The sequence below is a fragment of the Dama dama genome, chromosome 5 (genome assembly GCF_033118175.1).
Source record: "Dama dama isolate Ldn47 chromosome 5, ASM3311817v1, whole genome shotgun sequence".
NCBI lineage: Eukaryota > Metazoa > Chordata > Mammalia > Artiodactyla > Cervidae > Dama > Dama dama.
In genome coordinates, this window is record NC_083685.1 from 82,425,311 (window position 1) to 82,448,051 (window position 22,741).

General features: G+C 37.1%; 1 protein-coding gene across 1 annotated transcript in view; it reads right to left on the reverse strand.

Moving 5' to 3' along the window:
- Positions 1–22,741, reverse strand: part of BCAS3 (BCAS3 microtubule associated cell migration factor) — a 583,611-nt gene that overhangs the window by 343,702 nt on the left and 217,168 nt on the right. Inside the window, exon 16 of the mRNA XM_061140731.1 lies at positions 20,621–20,885. Within this exon, the coding sequence (XP_060996714.1) occupies positions 20,621–20,885 (265 nt within the window). The remainder of the gene's footprint in view (positions 1–20,620; positions 20,886–22,741) is intronic.

Here is a 22,741-nt window from a genome sequence, read left to right on the forward strand (position 1 = left end):
TACTTTTAAGTCTGAGGCAAGGCGGGATTCATGATCTCTCATTTTTCCATTCAACTGATATCCTGGCCTAAAGACAAATTGAGCAAAATTTTGTTGAGCTGGTATGTTATACCAATGTGTTCTGCTATCTGAAAATAAAAGTAAAATATACATAGTCACCAATAAGAGACGAGAATATCAGAAGGGAACATGCTACACTGCAGAGCAGAAGCACCCATTTGGGCATTTATTATTTTTATATTATTTGGTGTCACCACCCTGTAAGCCTACTGCTACAAAATTCAAATAAGCTACAAATCTCCCAGAGAGAAGAGTATGAAATGTAAAGGCAGACGTTAGGGTAACATTAGCAACATCCTCTTCAAGATACAAGCCACATGGAATTAGAAAATTTAGATCAGTGTGTTTGTTTTTCTGATTTCTGTAATGCTTTGAAATTCTGCCATATCAGGATGGTTTCTAAAATAGCCATTACATAAATCCTTGCCTAAATACAGACACACAGAACTCAGTGAAGAAAATACTTTAACTTTCAAAACTCCAAAAACCCTTGTTCCAAGAAACCTTTTCCCAAGAAAGAATAAGGATTGTGAAGTATCTCTGTCACAGCAAATAATTGTTTTTCACAGGGACTTAAGATAGGAAAAAATAGTAACATCAGGTTGAGTTGTTTTTGTTTCTAAGACAGTCAGTGGTCTGTTACAAATCTTTGATGGATCATCATATCCAACAAAACTTTCTGCTTCTACCTATATTTTGTCATTATCTGCAAAAATGCCAGCTCACATTTTGATAGAGATTGCACTGACTCTGTTGATCAGTATAGGAAGTATTGCCATCTTAAGCATATTAAGTCTTTCAAGCCAAGAACATGGGATGTCTTCTCATTTATGCAGGTATCCTTTAATTTCTTTGAATACTGTTTGGAGCTGAAATCAGGCTACATACAACATGAAATACGTCACAAGCTAATGAAATTCAAGGCCTATGTTTAACACACACATTTCACAACAGCAGTCAAATATTTGTTGAGTGCCTCAGCTGAAGATAACATGCTGTGAGGACTGCATTCTTTGTTGTTGCAAAGCTTACAGTCTAATATGCATGAAACAGGAATAATTAAGTGCTAATTGCCTAGTACTAAAGATAAGTACACATGGGATCAATTATTTGGAGAAGATATCACGGAGCAGATGGGACATGACCTAGGCTTTGAAAGATGGATAAAATATGGGTAAGAACAGGAGAGAAGAAATATTCTGAGGATGAAGGATAACATGAAGAGCAGAGACTGCAAAGTGATGCCACAGATGTGAGCAACAGTACGAAATCTCTTAACTAGAGGAAAGAATTATAAAGGCAAGCAATGGGAAGAAAATATATTTCAGTTTTAAAAGAAATACTTCAATTGAGGTGGAAATACCTAAATTTAGGTACCTAAATTCTTCAGCAAGGGAACAGCACGGATTTTGAGAACACTGAACTTAAGACGAGATACAATGAGAAGTCTAGAAAAGTGAAGCTTTTCACTGAGAAGCTCCAAATCTTGCAGTTTAGTTACCCTTGACTTAAAATCCTTCACTGGCCCACCAGGATAAAAACAACCTCAACGTACATCACACTTATCCTTCTCAGTCTTCTGGGACACCCAAGTATTTATGAGTTTTTATTCTTGGTGTCTATATTCATGATGGAGCCTCTGAAACCCAGTGTATCTGAAAGTGTAAGCTGGGTAGATTTTATGTTCGTAAGAATAGGGGCAGTGTCTGACTTATGTTTTATTATGTGGCAAGTAATTTATTTAAAATAGCTTTAATGAAAGAATAAATGTGTTCAACAATGCCAAGGTTCAGAAAGGCAAACTCAGAGAGAAAGCTGCTAACTCTGGTAATCTTCTATTGAAGACAAAGAGCTTCCCTGGTGGCTCAGTCGGTAAAGAATCTGCCTGCAATGCAGGAGACCTGGGTTTGATCCCTGGGTTGGGAAGATCCCCTGGAGGAGGGCATGGCAACCCACCCTGCTATTTTTGCCTGGAGAATCCACATGGACAGAGGAGCCTGGCGGGCCATAGTTCATGAAGTCGCAAAGTCGGACATGACTGAGTGACCAAGCACAGCATGGCAATCTTCAGTAGGGTAGCTTCACTAAAGAGGCGAAAAATCAGACTTGTTGTTGTTGTTGGAAAGGGATAAACAATGGGTACACTGACAGGAAAAGATCACGGTAATGGATACAGAAAACAGACTTAAGGACTTTGAGGCTAAAAAGACATTAACAAGATGAGATAATGTACCAGGCAAAGGACTCATTCAACATTCATTCTTTCAGTTCACACTTTTGGAGCCTTATTGGTAGGAGGCCCTGTTCTATGCCTGGCTGAACAAATCCCAGGACTCCTAAAATTCATAACATAATAAGATAGAAAGACTTTGAAGAATTTAAAGGGAGTAGGCATGCTATGAGAGACATCCTCAAAATGTCCCAGGAAAAAAAGGAAGGAGATATCTTTATTATTGTTGTTTTAAATGGAAAATATTCAAATTTTGAGTACAGAGGCAGGAACTTGTATCTTCCCATCTTTCGTTTCCAACTAGAAAATAATGGATGAGAGATGTGTGAATAATTAATTCAGGAATTAGTAAAATGAAGGAACTCACATAGACAAAAAATCTCATCAACTCACATGTAATGATTCATACATAAAAATACACCAAATTTTAAAATGAAAGTTCATATTGAATCAAATACACAAAAATAGTATAATGATCCTTTCTTCCCCTTTCAATTGCTCAAAGTCTTTATTTAAAGATGATTCTGTCACTTCCTTGTGTCATGGATTTTCTTGGAAAATGCAGCTTGAATCTAACAAACCTCCAGATTTATCCCCCACAAAACCTGAAGACTCCTCCAGAGTAGTATCAGCATCTTACTAATTGTTGACATCTCAACAGATGTTTGCTGAATGAAGGAAGGAAATATATTTTTTCTCATATCCAGGAAGTACAGAAAAATACAACCCTATGACCTATAGAAAAAAAAATTAATTTTGGAGGGGACCCAAAGTACTTCAGAAGAGAGCGAGGTGCTGGAATCTACGGCTTTCACTACTCGCCTGAGTCTCAGGTTGACTCGACCAGGAGCATAGGTTTGGTAACTTTAAGAATAGCTCTTCAGCCACTCCCTTACGGTTATATCAAGCCTAAACTTCCGAGCCAGGATTTTTCATTAAGCCTGAGGCTTCTTACTCTAATGAGGTTCAGCAGAAGAAACTCATAGTATCCTAAACCTTGGACGTAGCTTAAGTGTGCCCCTCCATCCAATGCTTCAGTTTCCCTTTGGACAGAGAGGGAGAGCGGTGCCCCTTGCTTTATTTCACCTTCTGAGCACACATACGATAGTAACCATGAAATTTAAAATGCCTGAGATCAGTGAAGAGTCACTATGTCAATTCTAAATGTCACCTTCACCAACCATACTTTACTATGTATAATGAAAATAGTAGAGGTTGTTTAACTGCAGCTTCAGTAGTAGGCTTCATAAAACCTTAAAATACATATAATATTTCACACACCATTCTACTTACAAACCCCAGCTGGGATAAGACCTGTAAGTGACAAATGCCATGAGAATGGATATTCTCACAGTATTTCTGGCACATCCAAACAGAGGAAGTCCCAAAAATCTCATGAGAAAATAAGCTCTTCTAAAACTCTCATCCCAGTTTTTTGGGCTTACTCTATATAGATAAACTTCCATAAGCCTTCAGGCTTTTGGGTCTTTAACCAAATCCACCAGAGCTTTGATCCTTTAGAGGTTTACCAGTCCCCAAGATAGATGGCGTTCTCTTGGGGGGAAAAAAAAAAATCCCAAGTTCCAATAAAGTGGTTTTCTCAAAGCAGGAATTCTACTTGTGAACAGAAAATCATTTAAAAATCAGAAGGTTCAAAACATCCTTTGATGTTTAAAGAAATGATATTCTGTTTTCAGTTGTTTATTTGTTTATGGTTATTATTGTTTTTAACGTTACAAAGTCCTAAGCCAGAACAGTTCACATTGGGGTTTCACTACTGACTTTCTGTATATCCTTGTACAAGTTGGCGTTTTTGAAAAAGGAATTATGAAAACAACCTTGTGGGCTCTTTTCTTCCTCCCGTTCTGCCTTCTGGATGAAGAATACCTGCAAGTACTTTGGGAAAGGAACTCTCAGGCTCCTCATGAATACAGAGCACCACCGTCCGTGTGTGAGGTGGACAGGGTGTGATCTCTGTTTACTAAAAAATGCTGCTAACTTCAAAACGCCACCTTATCATGTGTGCGTGGTCCCAAAATATGTTTTCCCACACACTCTACACTATAAAATCACAGGGGAAAAATGGATGAAGTTAAGGATAAAAGTAAAGACAGAAAATAACAATGGTCTTTGTTGCTACACTGGAGCGGCTGCCTGTCAGGTCAGCTTTGCGGAGGTATATTCCCAAACCAGTCATCATTAACGGACTCGTTTCCACAGGAAAAAAAAAAAAGACAGAGTCTGAAAACTCCGGACAAAAGAAATCCCTGCAGACAAAGTAAAAACAAATTAAAAGACCCATTATAAAACACAGATGCTACAAGGAAAATAAACTTTCCAAGATTTACTGGGCTTTGACAAACTTGAACATTTGTGGAAAAGACATCAGCAACAACTCCCAGGTATGTGGCTGCGAAGCTGGACTCCCTTCTGTTTTATCTTTACCCTCCCTGCACAGGCTGCCAGGTTGGTATTCTTAGCTTCTGAACGCAGTGATGTGAGAACATGTGAATGTGGCAAACTGCCAGCCACAAGAAATCTCTAAAGCCGGCAAGAGCTGAAATTATTGACCATCTCAGATTATGTTAAATATTAAAGTTAATACCAGGGTATCTGTGTGTACCCATGTATTTCTTCTTAAATGCAAACCAGAAGAGGAAAAATAAGACATAGGTGCAATTACAGGCTTCCTTCCCATCCTTTAAAAAAAATTTCCCTATCCTACCATGCTGTGAATGAAGACAAATAAGAGCAGTTAAAATAACATTATGGAATCAGGGGATCAGAGCTATAGATAAGAAAGTACCTGAAAACAGTATCACATCAGTGAGAAAGAGAAAACTTTTTGTTTCCGGTTTCTAGAGGCACAAGCTACAGATTATTGCTAATGAGGCTCCGAGGAAGATTCTAGGAACAAGAGGCGTAAGAAACTAAGAACTACAATGGAAACAAGTGGACCAAATGGAGAGGGGGTAGGATAAAGAAGCACTGTCTTTTGTTGTCATTGGGGAGGCAGGGATAAATATAAAAATGGCAGAGGTTCATGTGGGAAAAAGCAAAAGGACACTAGGCGGAGTTGACGATGCCCTGGGGGAGCGCACAGCTTTTAGGAGGTCTGCATTATCCTCTCACTTTTTGACCCGTACCATGGACATACTCTCCTTTAGGCACTCCATTTTTCTGAAGCTTTACAACACAAACATATACAAAATGGGACTCCGACAAGAGTTTCAAATTCTGTTCTCATCACCCATTCACAGGACCCACTCGTTCTGGGATACAAGCCTCCCAATCAGCATCCTTGGTCCCTGATATTTTAAACTCTCACGCTGTGAAACCGGAGTAATGAGGCATACTGAGAACCAATGTGTATGTGACAGGCTGCCAATCCTGGAAGACAATTCTACAGGAAGAACCCTATTACCAAACATGCCATTACTGTCCTCCTTCCAACAACGTCCTTGCTCTAAGACCTCACGAAGATAGATGGTTCACACTCAACATCACGTCTTTCCAAAATAAAAACTGGCAGTAAGTTCATATGGGGCCTGTTTTTTGGTGCTTTGGCTTTCCACAGAAGACCAAGACGCCCAGTCTGCTTTTAATATCCTGCTGTGGAATCGACAGGGATAAAAATCCAAAATATACCAATGAGTTTAACCAAGTTAACTCTGTAGTTGAAAAGCTCCTAGCTTCTTGACTCTGTCAAAGGGAGTACAATGGTAGCTTGTTTTGAAACAATCACTGGAAATCTAGGCTCTGAAAAGTTAAAAACACTACTGAGCTCTGGCTTGCCATCTAATTTAACATTAAAGCTTTCTCAGTTAAACACTCGATAATTATTTAATCAAAACCAAATAAAGTCCTTTCTGAATATATAAAAAGTATCCTGTGCAAATGGGAATTTCCTGACTTTGGGTTGCTTGGGGTTGACATAAAAGTGTCTATTTCTCTTTCTCTCTCTCTCTCTTTTTTCCCCTTTCCTAGATGAGAATGACAAGCTTCCCAGCTGCAGTTCCAGGACTTTCGCCTCCTTTTTGACCTTTTCTCAGGCGTATTCCAGTATAATCTGTAATCTACTCGAGTAGGAAGAGGAAACAGCAGCGCCCTGGTGAGAAACAGTGCCTTCTGACCCACATACCAAGCTGGGCGGAAGCAATGCTTGTTCACAGGAGCCAAGGCGAGCAGAACACACACAATTAAGAGAAAATGAATAATGCATCCATATTTTTTAAAAGACTGTTAACAGAACAAGCAAACAGCTTTGGTGACAAAGTGCAAGATAGGAAGTATCCAAGGCCAATTCTGATTAGGTACTGACTTGCTCTCCCTGTAACTTTTTTGGAGAGTAATAGGTGGGGAAGCAAAGATACTGTAAAAACATTTATGCATTTCAAGCAAAAACACTTGTTGCTTTTTCAAGTAGCCAGTTCACAGGACAAGAGACATAACTATAGGTACTTTGGGAAGGGGCAGGAGGGTAGAAAATAGAAAACCCCACAAAATTGACTTGAAAAAAGAATCCAATTTTTTTTTTCTGCAAGATGGTGATCGAGGTTTTTAATGATACTGTCATCACTCTTCCCATCACACACAAAGGAGCTGCATGGGACTTCGCACTAGTGCTTATCAAATGTCAGTAGAATTAAAGCTTCACATTCTGGAGAATTAAAACTGCACTAATTATTAAATAGTTATCAAGGTATAAATTTACAAATAATCAAATATACAATTTGCCAGGTGGTTTCCTTTTCCAGTCTGAATACTTTTTCATCAGTTAATTATTACCTTAATGTGTTCACAACTGTTACATGTAAATGTGTTTTTCTTCCCTTAAATCTAAAACTCATTAAATTTAGAAAATGTATATGTAAAAATTAAAAGTCAAAAGGAACTTTTGCTAAAACTATACGTAGAACAAGATCAGTCTACACTACTCTTAAAAGATACAAAAGCTGTCTGAGAACAAGGAGCCTTGGAATGCAAAAATAAGCCTAGAAAGGGAGATGAGATCAAGAGTTAGAAACAACATTCATAAAAATACAAATGTGGGGAAATAGAAATATTTCCAGAAATTTTCAGAGATAAAATGTGTATGGGGACAGGCAATTAAATATATTGTGTGAACATGTTTTGTCTACATTTCCTTTCCACTCTATTTCTGGCACAATCTGTTCACAGGGCCAACCCAAATTTACAAAATGAATTTTTAAAATCTTTCCCCATAATTAGGAAGTTCATTACCTTAGTTTATTATTCTTACAGCATTCTAAGATTTGAGACGAAGAAAATTTGTAAGAGCTGGTTCTCTTAGTATTTCAGAAGTTTCAGAAATTATTAATTCATTTTAAACATTAGGATAGTAGTTTACCACTCTTTCAACAATGAAAAATCAAAACAGTAAATGGACTATACTTAACACTCAATGGACAATACTTAACACTAGAGGGAACAAGGCAAACTCTTTGTAGAAATAAGAAGAATAAAAGAAAAAGATTTGGGGACTTTTGCTTTAAGATTCACATTATTCCTAAATCTAACAAATTTAAGCAACCTCAAAATTTCCCAGTCTTCTGAACTGAGCTTAAGCAGAGTTTTGGGAATAAGTGCTTAGAAGTGAAGACTTTTAATAAACTTAGTGAAAAAAATCCCCAGAACTAAAAACCCCATAATCTGACATCACTTAAACCAAATTTGGGATTAAATGAGTTCTCCAAAGTATAAATAAATCCTCATTGAAATGTTTTTTAAAAATATACTACACCCATATCTCTCATACTTAAATATCTTGCAATGAATTCTGTATCATGTCAACAGAGCAAACAGAAGCACTTAACTGATAAAGGAAAAAATCTTACAGAAACTTACTGGCATCATTCAGTAAATATAATGCTATTATTTAAACTGAACATATAAGATGTGGAAGAATGGGAATTGGAATGAAATAAAAACAAACACTGTAATAAGATAAAATACTGAATAAATTGCCAGATTTAAGGTGTAATGTTCTTAGACTCGGAGGACTCAAAATAATTAAACATTTGCAGAACTAGTCTTTTTTCCAGTACATTAAACACCGTATACTGAAGGAAGAACTAAAGATTAAAATCCAAGTATTTTCTGCTGAATAACAACTATCGTAGTAACTGGAAGCAACTTTCCCAATAATCAAAAAGACATAATTCAAAATAGCAATAGCAAAGATGCTCCCCACAACCTCCTTCTCGCTCCCCTACCCCCACTCCATAGAAGCCTTCCTTCTTTAACTCATGACCATTAAGGATATTTTCTGGCTGTACTTCAGCATCATGACTCAGGTCATGAGAAGTGTCAAAGATGCATTTCCTTCAGATGGGAAAGAGCAACAGATTTTAACAACCATACAAAGATGGGAGTACTGTGCAAAAGAGCCAAATCAGCATTTTTGACAGAAGGGAAGATAAAACCTTTTATACTCACATATATTTTATTTCCAGTTTAAAAACACTTAAATAGCATTCTATCTAAAATATGCTTACATGTTCTGCTCAAGAAGAAAACAGGAAACCCATACTCAATTTAGCTGCCTAAATTATCAACAATGTGTGAGAGAGAACTGTTCACCAATCAAAAAAGAAAAAGAAGTAAGTCCAAGTATACCTTAGGAACATTAGTAAACAGTTCAAGTTTTTGTCTTCTACATGTATTTCTCCAAAAGCAAAAACCATGAATTTACCTGTTTATATTAAAAACTACTTTTGATAGAAAGTCCTTGATGGAGAAAATCACAAAGAAGAGTGACACCTGACCCTACCTGGGCACCTGAGAACGAAGACTCTATCACCTTCCTTGTATCTCTGCTGCCTTAGCAGAAACACTTTTTCTTAATCAGCTGGATTGCTGCCAGAAAACCATATTCAATTAACAGTACTGTCGCTTTATATTTTCTTTCGTCCATGATTTTATCAAAGTGTACATGCTTTAATCCACTCCAAATTAGACAGGAGTGAAATATTATTGAACATTTGTTAATTCCTGACTAGGAAAGATTCTCAGCACTGAAAAGGGAATGGCCTGTCTCGTCTGAAGTAGCCAACAATGAAAATGCCCACACTAACTCCACTCTAGCCATTCTGAAACAGCTTCACTCTTGGGCTTCATTCTAGCTTCAATATTCTCACCTGCAAAAACACATCATCCAATGTTAATAACTCTTTCAATGAACCTTAAATCCCTTTCCTTTTCTCATCCTTCTCCAAATTCTAAATGTCATTTTATGCTAAGAACCATTATAGTTTCTATTTCTCAACAGAAACCATTATGGTTTCTATTTCTGTGTAACCCCGGCACAGCGCCGACCCCACTCACCGTCCCCTTCTGCAGTTTGCAAACTTTAAGCCACCAGTCAGGTTTTTACTTCCTGCTCAGATTCTTAAGTTCAAGACTGCTCATGGCTGCTACTCCCAAGTCTCATAATTTCTAAATCTGTTTACTTGGGTCACTCCTGCAGACACTGGTCATTGGGTACCAGAATTTTCCTACTTAATTACCTTCCTCACTGGAAAACTAAGGCTAAGCTTACCTGCAAATTGAGAAGCCAAATCCTCTAAGGAGCAAAGAAATGGATCAGAAATTATAACTACCTTTAAAAAAGATAAACAATTTTACAACTATAGAATAAGAAAAGGGTGAGCTAATAAAGAAACATTCACAGAAAAGGATATTAAAAGCATATTGCAGAAATTAAAAAACCTGAGAAATAAAAAAACATACTGTAGAAATTAAAATGCAATAAGCAGGTTAGGAGATAAAGTTGGGGATATTGTTTTAAAGTAAAACAAAAAGACAAAGAGATAGAAAAGGAAGTTAGGGGTTCAGTGTAGGATATCTATTACCCAACTGACATGATTTCGAGAAAGGGGCAAAAAAACCCAAGACAGCAAGAAATAAATTATCAAGAATTAAAGCTTCTGAGTGGGAGCAGTGGGTGCAGGAGAGTGTAATTTTTCATTATAAAATTGTGATATCATGTTACTTTTTAATAAATGTATGTACTGCTTCAGTACAAAAATTTTATTGAATAGGTAAACAAAAATAAAACTCCAAATGTTAGCAGAAAAGTATCAGGCCTACTGATGCCGCAATAGTGGAGTGTAATCACTGCTCCCATAAAGTACAGAGATAGATCCTTGAATAGCAATATGTAGAGAAACAAAGAAAGGAACTGTTAGCACACACAGAAACCACTCCCTCCGATGATTAACTAAAACATTTGCCTTCATTCAACTCCCTAAATTCATTCACAGGAGCTAGGTACCTGGATGAGATACTAAAACTAGATAATAAATGACAGTAATTTATTTCAAAAATTCAATTCTGTAATAAGACTTTGAGGAATAAATCATAGAAAACATAATAAAAAGGAAGCTAAGTTATTACAAAATTTTAGACGGCTTCAATATCCATAGAACACCAGGTTCAAGCCAGGGCGGCCATGATTGAAATCATGGGAAAGTTTAGAAAAGATCGCCCTCTAGAGGCGTGTCTCATTAACCATTTTAAAACAAAATTTGAAACCTGCAGTCTCTGACGTGCCAAAGTTAAAAACACAGAGAAAACACAAAATATTTCATAAACAGTAAAGAGCAAAACAAAAAGTGCCAATTTACCTTCAATTTATAACTACTTAAGCCAGTATTTATTTTAAGGAATAAAATTTAAAAAGAGAAAAATAAGCCATATTACAAATGATATAAAGAAAAAATAGTCAAACAGACTTGTTTTATTGTATTAAATTTAATATAAAGTAAAATTTAGAGATAATATAAGAGCTTTTAAAGATATTCCATAGGTAATTTTATTTTTCTCAAAACTATGTTATCTTAAACTTCCTCTCAATTTTGCTGTGAACCTATAACTACTCTATAAAATAACCTATTAAAAAATCATGCTATCTTTATTTAGTAGATGGTTTCTTCAATTAGGGCTTCTGAAATAGAAGCACTTTGTTTTCAGGACAGTATTTATTATAAGGCCTCTCTTTTCAATCTACTTTCCCTAAAGAACTCATCTGCCCTCTCTGAGAAACAAGAGGAAGTGACATGAAAATATTTTAAGTATACATAATTTTTGTGCATAGAAATGTAAAAACAAAGATGATCAAATAACTTATAAGATAAAAACTCACTAGAAAAACTATTAGACTTAAAAAAACAAATTAGAAACTTCACAGGAACTACAAGAAAGTACATGCAACCAGTTTAAAAAAAAAAAGGTACTAAACTATGATAGCCTAAAACAAGATTTTCATCCATTTAACATGTATATACTATATATATACTCTGTGTCATATGAGGCATAAAATTTAAAGCATAGCTACAGTGCACATGATTGATTTTTCTTGGCAAAAATTAAAACATACAAATGGAAACTTCAATCCACAAGTAAACAGTGATGCGGAAAGAGAAGTCAAGAAACATCACATTATTATTGATTGTCTTAAGGAGGTGAAACTATATAAGGTTGAAATGTGTGGTTGCTTTGTATTTACAATTGTGATGTGGTCTGTATCAAGAAAACTACCGATCAACAAAAGTAAGTAATTACAATAAACCATCAAATGAAGGCTATAAACAGAGTTTCTGACAGAAACAAAGAATGTCTCATATAGATGCCAAGAAGAAAAGTGATGCTACCAGTTACTTAGAAGCACTTTATTAAAATAAGGAGACTTCAAGTCCAAGGAGGCCCCATCTACAGGACTCAGAGTCTCATCAACTACTTGATTTGAAAGAAGCAGAATCTGGAATTCAGATGCCTGAAGCTATGATTCCCTTGAGGACCTATGACTTAATGGGAAGGAGACACCTCTGAGAACCACAGAAGTGAATCCAAAATCCCTCTGTTGATGCAACGGAAAAAAACAGGAAAAAATAAATTCCTTGAAAGCCCTATCACATAGTAACCACCATATTCTTCAATCTAAACTGGAAAATTTGCAAAATAAAGAAATGCAAAGGCCAGAGAATGGATGGATTAATTTATCCAACTATATTTCCTTATGTATGGTATCACATTCATAAAGAAGGCTGAGCACCAAAGAATTGATGCTTTCAAACTGTGGTGCTGGAGAAGACTCTTGAGAGTCCCTTGGACAGCAAGGAGATCAAACCAGTCAATACTAAAGGAAATCAACCCTGAATATTCATTGGAAGGACTGATGCTGAAGTTGAAGCTCCAATACTTTGGATACCTGATGTGAGGAACCAACTCATTGGGAAAGATCCTGATGCTGGGAAAGATTAAGGGCAGGAGGAGAAGGGGGCAACAGAGGACGAAATGGTTGGATGGCATCCCCAACTCAATGGACATGAGTTTAAGCAAACTCCAGGAGATAGTGAAGGACAGGAAAGCCTGGTGTGCTGCAGTCCATGGGGTCAAAAAGAGTCAGACACATTAAGAAACAACGTCAGAAATCAACTTATCAATTTTGAGTCTAATAATGCTACAAGATCCTATACACAAATAAGGTCACAATTATATTTCAGTCGCTTATTATTGGATGAATTCTTCATTTACTCTCTTTTCTGCATATAAGGTACTATAAAAAAATATGAATAGTGAATCGGTCCTATATACCTCCTCAATAATAAACAAAATCAATAATGAAACTAATCACAGCAGCTAATCTTTTCCTGAATTATTTCATATGTGCCAGACACCATTCAAAGTGCTTTGATCCTCACAGTAACTAAGGGAGGTAATTTTTTTTTTTTTAAGGGAGGTAATTTTATTATCCCCATTTTACTGATAGAGAATTAAGGCACAGGTAGAGCAAGTACTATGTTTAAATTAACGGAGTCAGAAAGTCACCCAGCTTCCACCACAGGAAGTGTGACTGCAGGTCCTCCAACTGACTCCCGAAGGAAGTCACAGTTAATAATGGAGATCATCAAAAATAATAGGTAGAAAGCAGTAAGCAATAAATCCAGATAAAGAACTTCCAGAAGAAACAAACAGCGGAGTTAGGCACTTTATGTTAAGAGGGAGAAAGCACATTAAGAGCTGAGCTGCCAAGACGTATTCAACATTTACCTGAAGAAATAAGCAGAAAGCAATTCAGGTACAGAAACAAGGTGTCGACTGAAGCTGAAAAGCAAAAGCAAGTAATTAAATTTGCTTGAAGCATAAATAATAGTGGCAGAAGGGGTTTCTTCATTCAGCAAAAACTTCCTAACTGGTAAAGGTTAGTCCTCATGTCCCAGAGGACTATCTGCCTGTCTCCTTGAAGCTCCCAATACCCGCAACCACATTCACTTCCTATTTCTATGAGAAAACAGAAGCAGTCTTCTCTTTGCCCTCTAGTGTGAGTGCATGCATGCTCAGTCAGGTCCGACCCTCTATGGATCCCACGTACTACGGCCCGCCAGGCTCCTCCATTTACGGAATTTTCCAGGCAAGAAAACCGCAGTGGGTTGCCATTTCCCACTCCAGCTTTGCCCTCTAACTTTTCCCCAGTTTCCATCAGTGCTCATTGAAAGGCCTGTCAATATTGGCCTCCAATTTCTCTCTTCCCATCCTTAATAAAATCCACCCCTATCAGGCCCCCATGCCTCCACCAAAATTGCCCTTATCAAAGCCACATGTCCTCTCTTGACTAAATGCAAAGGTATTCTATGTTTTTCTCAGTCCTTATCTTAATTGTCCTATTGGCAGAATTTAACACATTAATCACTCCCTCCCTTTTCTCAGGAAAAAAAAAAAATGTCTTTGTTTGGCCTCTAGGATTTCTCATGTGTGACTTTCTTTCTATGCCACTTACTACTTAAAGTTGGAGGGCCCTAGGGCTCAGACCTGGGACATCTCCATCTTTTCATACTCATTCACTTACTAGGTGATCTCCTCCTGCTTTGGCTTTCTTTATCTATGCCTTCCCAACATTTATTCTCAACCTATTCCTTCCCACTGAACTCCAGATTCATAAAACCAACTACCTACCTAGCATCACTAGGTCAAGATCCCTCTTAAAGTAAACATGTCCAAAACTTCTGATCCTGTCTCTATCCCCAAACCTGCTTTACCCCTGTGATCCTCATTTCACTGTGACAGCAGTCCCACCTTTCCAGGTGCTCAGGCTAAAAGCCTTACTAGTCACCCTGACTTCTCTTCCCTCGCCTGGATCTCTATGATACCCTCTTCACTGGTCTCGGTAGGGTTCTCATCTTGTCAGATGGCAGATGGTGCATTTTCAATACACATCTCCTTTCTGCAGTCTTGCCACGTCACTCAAAACCCTCCACAACTTCCCCACTTCACTCTGAGTAAAAGTCAAAGGCTGACATGACCTGGCTGCACTTCCTCTCTGACCGCATCTTCTACTCTGCGGCTTGCATGATGTTTCTCAACCACATGGGTCTCCTTGCCTCTCCAGGGACACTCCAGACACATTCCCAGCTCAGGGGTTTTCCACTGGCTGTTTCTTCTGCCTGGAACACGTTTTGTAGGTATGTGCATGACTTCCTCCCACACTTCCATCAGAACTCTATTCAAATGTCATCTTCTCAGTAAGGCCTGCTGGAAGCAGCCTAATTTCAAACTGCAATCCTCACCAGTACACCCTACCTCCCTTCCTTTACTCTGTCCCACAGCACATAAAACTACCTATTTATCCATCCATCCACCTACCGTCTATCCTATGCATCATACACATCACTCCACTAGAAAGTCAGCTCCATGGAAACACAGATGTTTTCCTTTTTTATTCACTGCTGTATCCTTAGAGCTCAGAACATAGTAACATTAATGAAAAGTTCTTGAATAAAATGAAAGAATCTTATAGATGTTGAAATGAGAAGCAACATTACCATGAATGAAAAGTTCTTCATTCTGACAAGTAATGAGTTGTTTTTATTAGAAAACCTTGATAGATGTTTGAAAACTTTCATTTGAAGACTTAGAATCTACATTTTACCAAATACTACATGAGGTACCAAGATATAAATATAAATAAGAAAAAGATCCTCTCTTCATAGAGGTCAATCTACTGGGAGACACAGGCATGCCAATGAACAATTAACATACTAAAATATAATAAAATTATGTGCACAGTGCCAAGACCACACCTGATACAGAAGTACACAACATTCAGACATGGTTAAAAAAGGTTTAAGAGATGAAGTGCCACTGTTAACTAGGTCAGAATGAAGAGGGTTTTAGTAAACATTCAGGGAATAAAAATTATTTCTAGAAGAGTATGTCAAGAAACGAATATATGTGGCCTTTTCAGGGAAGGGTATTGGAAATGTAGGTGTGGTGGGACAAGAAGCTGGGAAGAAAATAGAACCTTCCAGAACATCCCAAAAGCATAGTGAAACACTGAAAAACTGAAAGTAGGAAAGTGGAAGAGTGTATTTACGGTTAACAAAGAAAATGCTTCCAATAGTTAAAAGAAAAAAAAAAAAAAAAAAAGGCTAGAAGCTACTGAAACAGATGAGGTAAGAAATGATGACAAGAAGTTCTTAATCATTTCTGTCGTGGACTACTTCAACAGCCCAGAAAAGTCTGTGGTTTCTTTCTCAGAATAATACTTAGAAATGCGTGGGATACAATACACAGAATTACAAAAGAAAACTGTATTATTATATTGAAGTAAAGCTATCAATTTATTTTAAAAATTAAGTTCTGCTAGAGTAATGCATGTAAATAAATATTAAAAGCAGTAATATTACATAATAATATATAAAAATTTTCAAGCAATGATGAGCACAAACCATATTTCAAAATATATCAACAATTCAAAAGACTTCAAAATATATTTTTTGTATATGACACAAAAGCATCTTTTTTTTTACTGGTGACAGTGTTACAAGAACTGCTATTACTGGCATGTGTTGTCTATATTCATAGTGAAAGAAAACATTTAACTTTGGGTAGGGGATCATAAACCTAAAGTTGAGATATTTTCCTATCCACGTTCATGGATCTTAAGAATGCCTTACAAAGCCTAAGGTCCAGGCAACAAGATTAGAAATGAAAGAGATATTTAGAGAGAGTTATGTTTCAAATAAATAAACATCCTCTGTTCAGTAAAAAATGGCAAATAGATAAAATAATCCTAACTTAAACTGGACTGCCTCCAGAAAGTAAAAAGGAAATATCCCTATATCAACTGTTATTTAACAGTTTCCTTTACTTTGCTAAAAAGAGCACAGACAAACAACGGTAATACCGCCAAAGCATGATTCATTTTCAAGATGAATCCCTCCCCGTTCAAAAGTTTACATTGTTTTTGACTAGCATCAGATTGTTTATCCACACAAACTGTAAATACATCATTTTTAGAACTAACCAACAACAATGCCCATTTTGTTTTGACATGTACCATACAAAAAGAACATAAAGAAAAATGACCATCAGTCTAAAGTCTGCACTTTAAAAATGAGAAAAAACGATGGAGTAAAAGCAGGTGAAATTCCAACTTAATTAAACTTCAGCACACGTTATGAGGAGGAAAATGTCCCCTGAAATTCCTTGCTTTCAAAGGGGAATTTAAGAACAGCTGTGTTGCCCAAAACCCCATAATCTCCTCTCTGAGATGTCTTCTCTTAACTTTATGCAAAAACATTAAGAAACTTGTGAAAGAAATAATGCTGAGGGAAAATAATATATTTTGACAGAGAATTCAAGTATTACTCTTCAAAGGTCTGATCTTTTACAAATGACAAATCCTTAATTGGCTGGCACTTCGCACTCTTCAGCAAAAATACATGGAAAGGTACTTGGTCAGCATTCAGTATGTGCTTTTTCCCCTGAGACAAGAGCAGAGATGACCTCAATTTTCTGTGCATCTTATGCCCAAAGTCTAACACAGAACCTGGTATATGGTATCTTATTAGAGAAGGAAGAGTGGGAAGAAAAGAGGAGCTCAGAAGAATGCTCTCTGAAAAGGCATACATGGAAAGACTATAAATTCTCCCTATTTTTCTACTAATCTATCTGGTTCTCTGGTCAATCTAGCCACCCAGTGTGCATACTGAATCTCTCTCCATAAAGTTTATGGTGAAAGTGAAGTTAAGAAAAATATGCAACACAAAAAGCAAAGCCCTTGAAGAACCTATGTTGTTCATTGTTCAGTCGCTAAGTTGTGTCTGACTCTTTGTGACTCCATGGACTGTAGAATACCAGGCTTCCCTGTCCTTCACTATCTCCTGGAGTTTGCTCAAACTCATGTCTCTTGAGCCAATGATGCCATCCAACCATCTCATCCTTTGTTGCCCCCTTCTCCTCCTGCCCTCCATCTGTCCCAGCATCAGGGTCTTTTCCAATGAGTTGGCTCTTCACATCAGGTAGCCAAAGTATTGGAGCTTCAGCTTCACCATCAGTCCTTCCAATGAATATTCAGGGTTGATTTCCTTTAGGATTGACTGGTTTGATTTCCTTGCTGTCCAATGGACTCTCAAAAGTCTTCTCCAGCATCACAATTTGAAAGCATTAGTTTTTTGGCGCTCCGTCTATAGCACCACCTAATTATAGAACAAAGTTGTACTGTTGTTGTTTAGTAGCTAAAGTTATGTCCAGTTCTTTTGTGACCCCATGGACTGTAGCCCACCAGACTCCTCTATCCATGGGATTTCCCAGGCAAGAATACTGGAGTGGGTTGCTATTTTCTTCTCCAAGGGATCTTCCTGACTCAGGGATCAAACCCACATCTCCTGCATTGGTAGACTTTACTACTGAGCCAACAGGGAACTCAATGTGACAAAAGTTACACCTAAAAATGTGAGGAATCATTTCTGAAGTAAATTTCCTACAAATAGCTGAAAATATGAATAAATATCTCAAAGCTTTCTAAACCTTTTAAACATGCTAAATACTTTTTTTAATGACTGTTTTCACCCAAGACTTATTGTAAAAGATTTTCATGGATCACTAATTAAATATAAATGAATCAAAACTATTCTTATAAAAAATAATAGAACCAAAGCACAAAACATTATCTAGATAGAAAACAAAGATCCCAAACTTGGGACTTCCCGAGGACTTCACTTCCTAATGCAGGGGTTGTGGGTTCCACCCTTGGTCAGGAAGAGAAGATCTCCACATGCCTGCCTTGTGGCCATAAACCAAAGCAACATAAAACAGAAGCAACGTTCTAACGAATTAAATAAAGACTTTAAAAATGGTCCACATCAAAAAAAAAAAAAAAGGTCCACATCAAAAAAATCTTAAAACAAAAACAACAAAGGGCCCAAACTTTTCTGAGTTGTAGAATTTCTCCTCAGGATTCTAGTTACAAATATATTTTTTCAGTCTATCTTAAAATTTCCTCCAAGGAAAAAATATATCTAAATTTATCTATTACATGTATCTTTAATTGACTAGGTATTACAAAAGCACATGTGTTCAAGCAGGAGCTAAACAAATAAGGATAAGGATATACCCAGAACCACAAAGGTATACTCAAACAAGCACTTGTACACACATGTTCATAGTACCACTATTCACAAAAGCTAGAAGGCGGAAACAACCCAAGTACTCACCAATGGATGAATGGATAAAATACTGTGGAACATACACATAACAGAATACTATTCAACCATAAAAAGGAATGAAGTAATGATACAGACTACAATGTGGCTGTACCTCAAAGAAGCCAGACAAAAGGTCACATATTTTATGACTGCAGTTATATGAAATAACCATATCAGGTACATCTGTACAGATGGAAGCAGATTGGTGGTTGCTAGAGACTTGGACACAGAAGAATGGAGAGGAACTTCTTAAAGAATATGCAGTTTTTGTCTGGAGTGAAGACAATATATTTGGAACTAGATAGAAGTTGTTGTTGTACAGTTGCTAAGTCATGTCCGACTCATTGCAACGCTATGGACTACAACACACCAGGTTCCCCTGTTCTTCACTATCTCCCAGAGTTTCCTCAAACTCATGTCCATTAAGTCAGTGATGTCATCCAACCATCTCATCCTCTGTCACTCCCTTCTCCTCCCACCTTCAATCCTTCCCAGCATCAGGGTCTTTTCAAATGAGTCAGTTCTTCACATCAGATGGCCAAAGTATTGGAGCTTCAGTTTCAGCATCAGTCCTTCCAATGAATATTCAGGGTTGATTTCTTTTAGGACTGACTGGTTTGATCTCCTTGCAGTCCAAGAGACTCTCAAAAGTCTTCTCCAGCACCACAATTTGAAAGTATAAATTCTTCGGTACTCAGCCTTCTTTATGGTCCAACTCTCACATCTGTACATGACTACTGGAAAAACCATAGCTTTGACTACAAAGACCTTTGGCAGCAAGTGATGTCTCCGCTGTCTAGATTTGTCATAGCTTTTTTTGCAAGGAGCAAGCATCTTTTAATTTCATGGCTGCAGTCACCATCTGCAGTGATTTTGGAGTCCAAGAAAATAACTACAACCACTCTGGTAATATCTACCAAAGTCAAGATTTGCATATGTTAAAACCTAGTATTTCCACTCAAAAATGAGCACACATTTGCACTATGAAACAAGTACCAACATTTTCATATCTTCATTATACATAAGAACTCCACAAGAAACCACCAAAATATAAATCAACAGTTGGAGAAAGGATAAATAAATAAGTAGAAATATACTTATACAAATGGAATATGCAAGAGAAATGAAAATAAATGAATTAATCTCACAAACAATAGTGAGCAAAAGTTCACTTTTTTAAAGGTAGGAAAGTGATTACCCTATAGTCAGAATCATGGTTTGCTTTTAAAGGAAGGGGGCACAAAAATGGAGTTCTGATGTTTCATTTATTGGTTAGGATGATGGTTATACAAGTATTTTCTCTAAAGTATAGACTTATATGTGTCTTTGGGATTTGGGGGGCTCTTTTTGCAATACATTAATAGAAATCCCACAGAGGTATATATTAAAATAAAATGCAAATACTGCTCTAAAATATGGATGACTCAAGACTATCCCTCTCCCACAACAGATATTTCTTAATGAGCTATAGTACTGACTCTGGTTAAAGCCAGAGTTTTCTGGAAAAGATCTACAGATAAAAAATTCTATCTCTAAATTTATGAAAATGGTCTTGAACACCATATTCCATATACATGGCATCAAGTAATCCTTATACAGTGAAAAAGTTAGGGAGTTAAAATATCATGGTAATGATCATCATCACCATTATTTCAATTTATTAAATGATTTAATATATTCAGAATGTCCTCAAATGAACCCAAGATCTTCTTTGTATGAACAGATTAGAAAAACGGGCTTATTTTATTCCAGATCTCAAAAATTAAAGGTAAAGGGGAGAAGGACTGTTGGGAACAGTGAAGAGAGAGAAAACTGAGTTTACCGTGCAGAGGGGATCCAGAGGGGCTGCTGGATAGACCTGGGACAGGGCTACAGCGACCTCCTTGCTTAGATGTCAGTTCCTGTTCAATCTCTTCCAGCCCAGCACTCTTCTGGAAACGACTCATACGATTCACGACTCGTGGTGACATATGTGTTCGAACACAAGGCTGGCCACCATAAGGGTTGATTGGGAAAACATGGGAAGTGCCCCGGAGTGTACTGACCACAACCCAGCGACAGTCATGGCTGAAGCATATGTCTTGCACCTAGAAATGAAACATGGAAAAACACAGAAATGACTGCAACTATTCAGATTTAATGAAGAATATCACACACATATTTCCAAATACAAACAGAAATGCTTGCCTGGTTACCAAATTTATCTCAGATCAGGTTATATTTTCAAAATGCTTATATTAAAGACTAGAGTCATTGTGAATAGTGATCAAAACTTCACATCAGGGATTTGATAAGATTTAGATATTCTAAAGGGAATTCTACCCCTTGCTGTATAGAGTGCCAAATCAGAAAACAAGACCTAGGTGGTTTCGCTCTATAAACCTATATTTTAAAAAAAAAAAAAAAGGGTACATGGATCATATTAATTTATTTAAAGGCATCTGCCTTCCAAAAAGCATAGAAGAGAAAAATTAAAACATACATTATACAATGTATACAAGGTTAAGTTATTAATCTAATCATTTATTTAACAAATACCTGCTGGGTAACATGCTAATAAACACTAAGAACAAGAGGCAGATAAAATCATCCTTGAGCTTACAGCCTACAAGGAAGAAAAGACATTAACAGAAATATAACATATAAAAGTGAAATAACTCTTACACATGAGGCACAGTGGTAACAAAAAAGAAGGAATATACAACGTCTGCTTGTGACAGGCAAAAAGGAGATGTTCGAGAGAGCAGAGACTCAGGAGTGGCATCAAAAACATGGTCTGAATAGTTCTGGGTTCTGGAAATGAGTTTTGAAGTAGGCTATATTTACAAAGAAAGGAGAGAAGGGCATTCTAATTTAGACATATTAAGATATTCTACTTTGGATATAAATGCATAGACATAAGATGAAGCGGCTTCCCTGGTGGCTCAGATGGTAAACCTAAGTTCAATCCCTTGTTCAGGAAGATTCCCTGGAGAAGGGAATGGCTACCCACACCAGTATTCTTGTCTGAAGAATCCCATGGACAGAGGAGTCTGGTGGTCTACAGTCCATGGGGTCGGAAAGAGTCAGATACGACTGAGCTACTAACACTTTCACTTTCAAGATGGAAATGAAAGGCAAGTATTTTAGTATGTCAGAAACAACATGAAAGTCAGAGCAAGCAGTGTCTGGATTTTATTTAGAAAAGAGTGGAGTAAAGATTTCAATTCTGAGCAACTCCCTAGCAGTCCACTGGTTAAGACTCTTTCACTGCTGCGGGTCCGAGTTCCATCCCTGGTGGAGAACTAAGATTCCACAAGCAGCACAGCACAGCCAAAGGAAAACAGAGCATTCAGTTCTTGAAGGATGACTGTGGGAGTGAAATGAAGGGGAGTGAATTTGTGGTGGAGATAAGGGTAGCTGAAGGAAAGTTAGGGAGGAGTCCCTTCAATAAACACGGCAGCTAAAGGACCCTGAAGAGAAGCAGGAAGAGAAAATGTCTCAAAGCACTCTAGTGACTACCCAAATGCCCATCAACAGAAGACAGGAAAAAAAAGATGTGATACATACATATACACAATGGAATATTTCAGCCATGATAAAGATGGATATCCTGCTATATGTGACAACACAGATGTGCCTTGAACCCATTATGCTAAACCAGGTAAGTCAGACAGAGAAAGTACTTTATGGTATCACTTAAATGTGAAAAATAAAAAAGCAAACTTATAAAAAAAAAAAAAAAGTAAAATGGTGGTTACCAGGGGATGCAAGGTGGGGATAAGACTGATGGTCTTTAAGGGTACAAACTTGTAACAAGTAGTAAACAAACCACAGAGCTCTAACGTACAGTATAATGATATAGATGATAATACTTTACATTTGGGCTTCCCAGGTGCCTCAGTGGCAAAGAATCTATCTGTCAATGGTGGAGACACGGGTTTGATCCCTGGGTCAGGAAAAT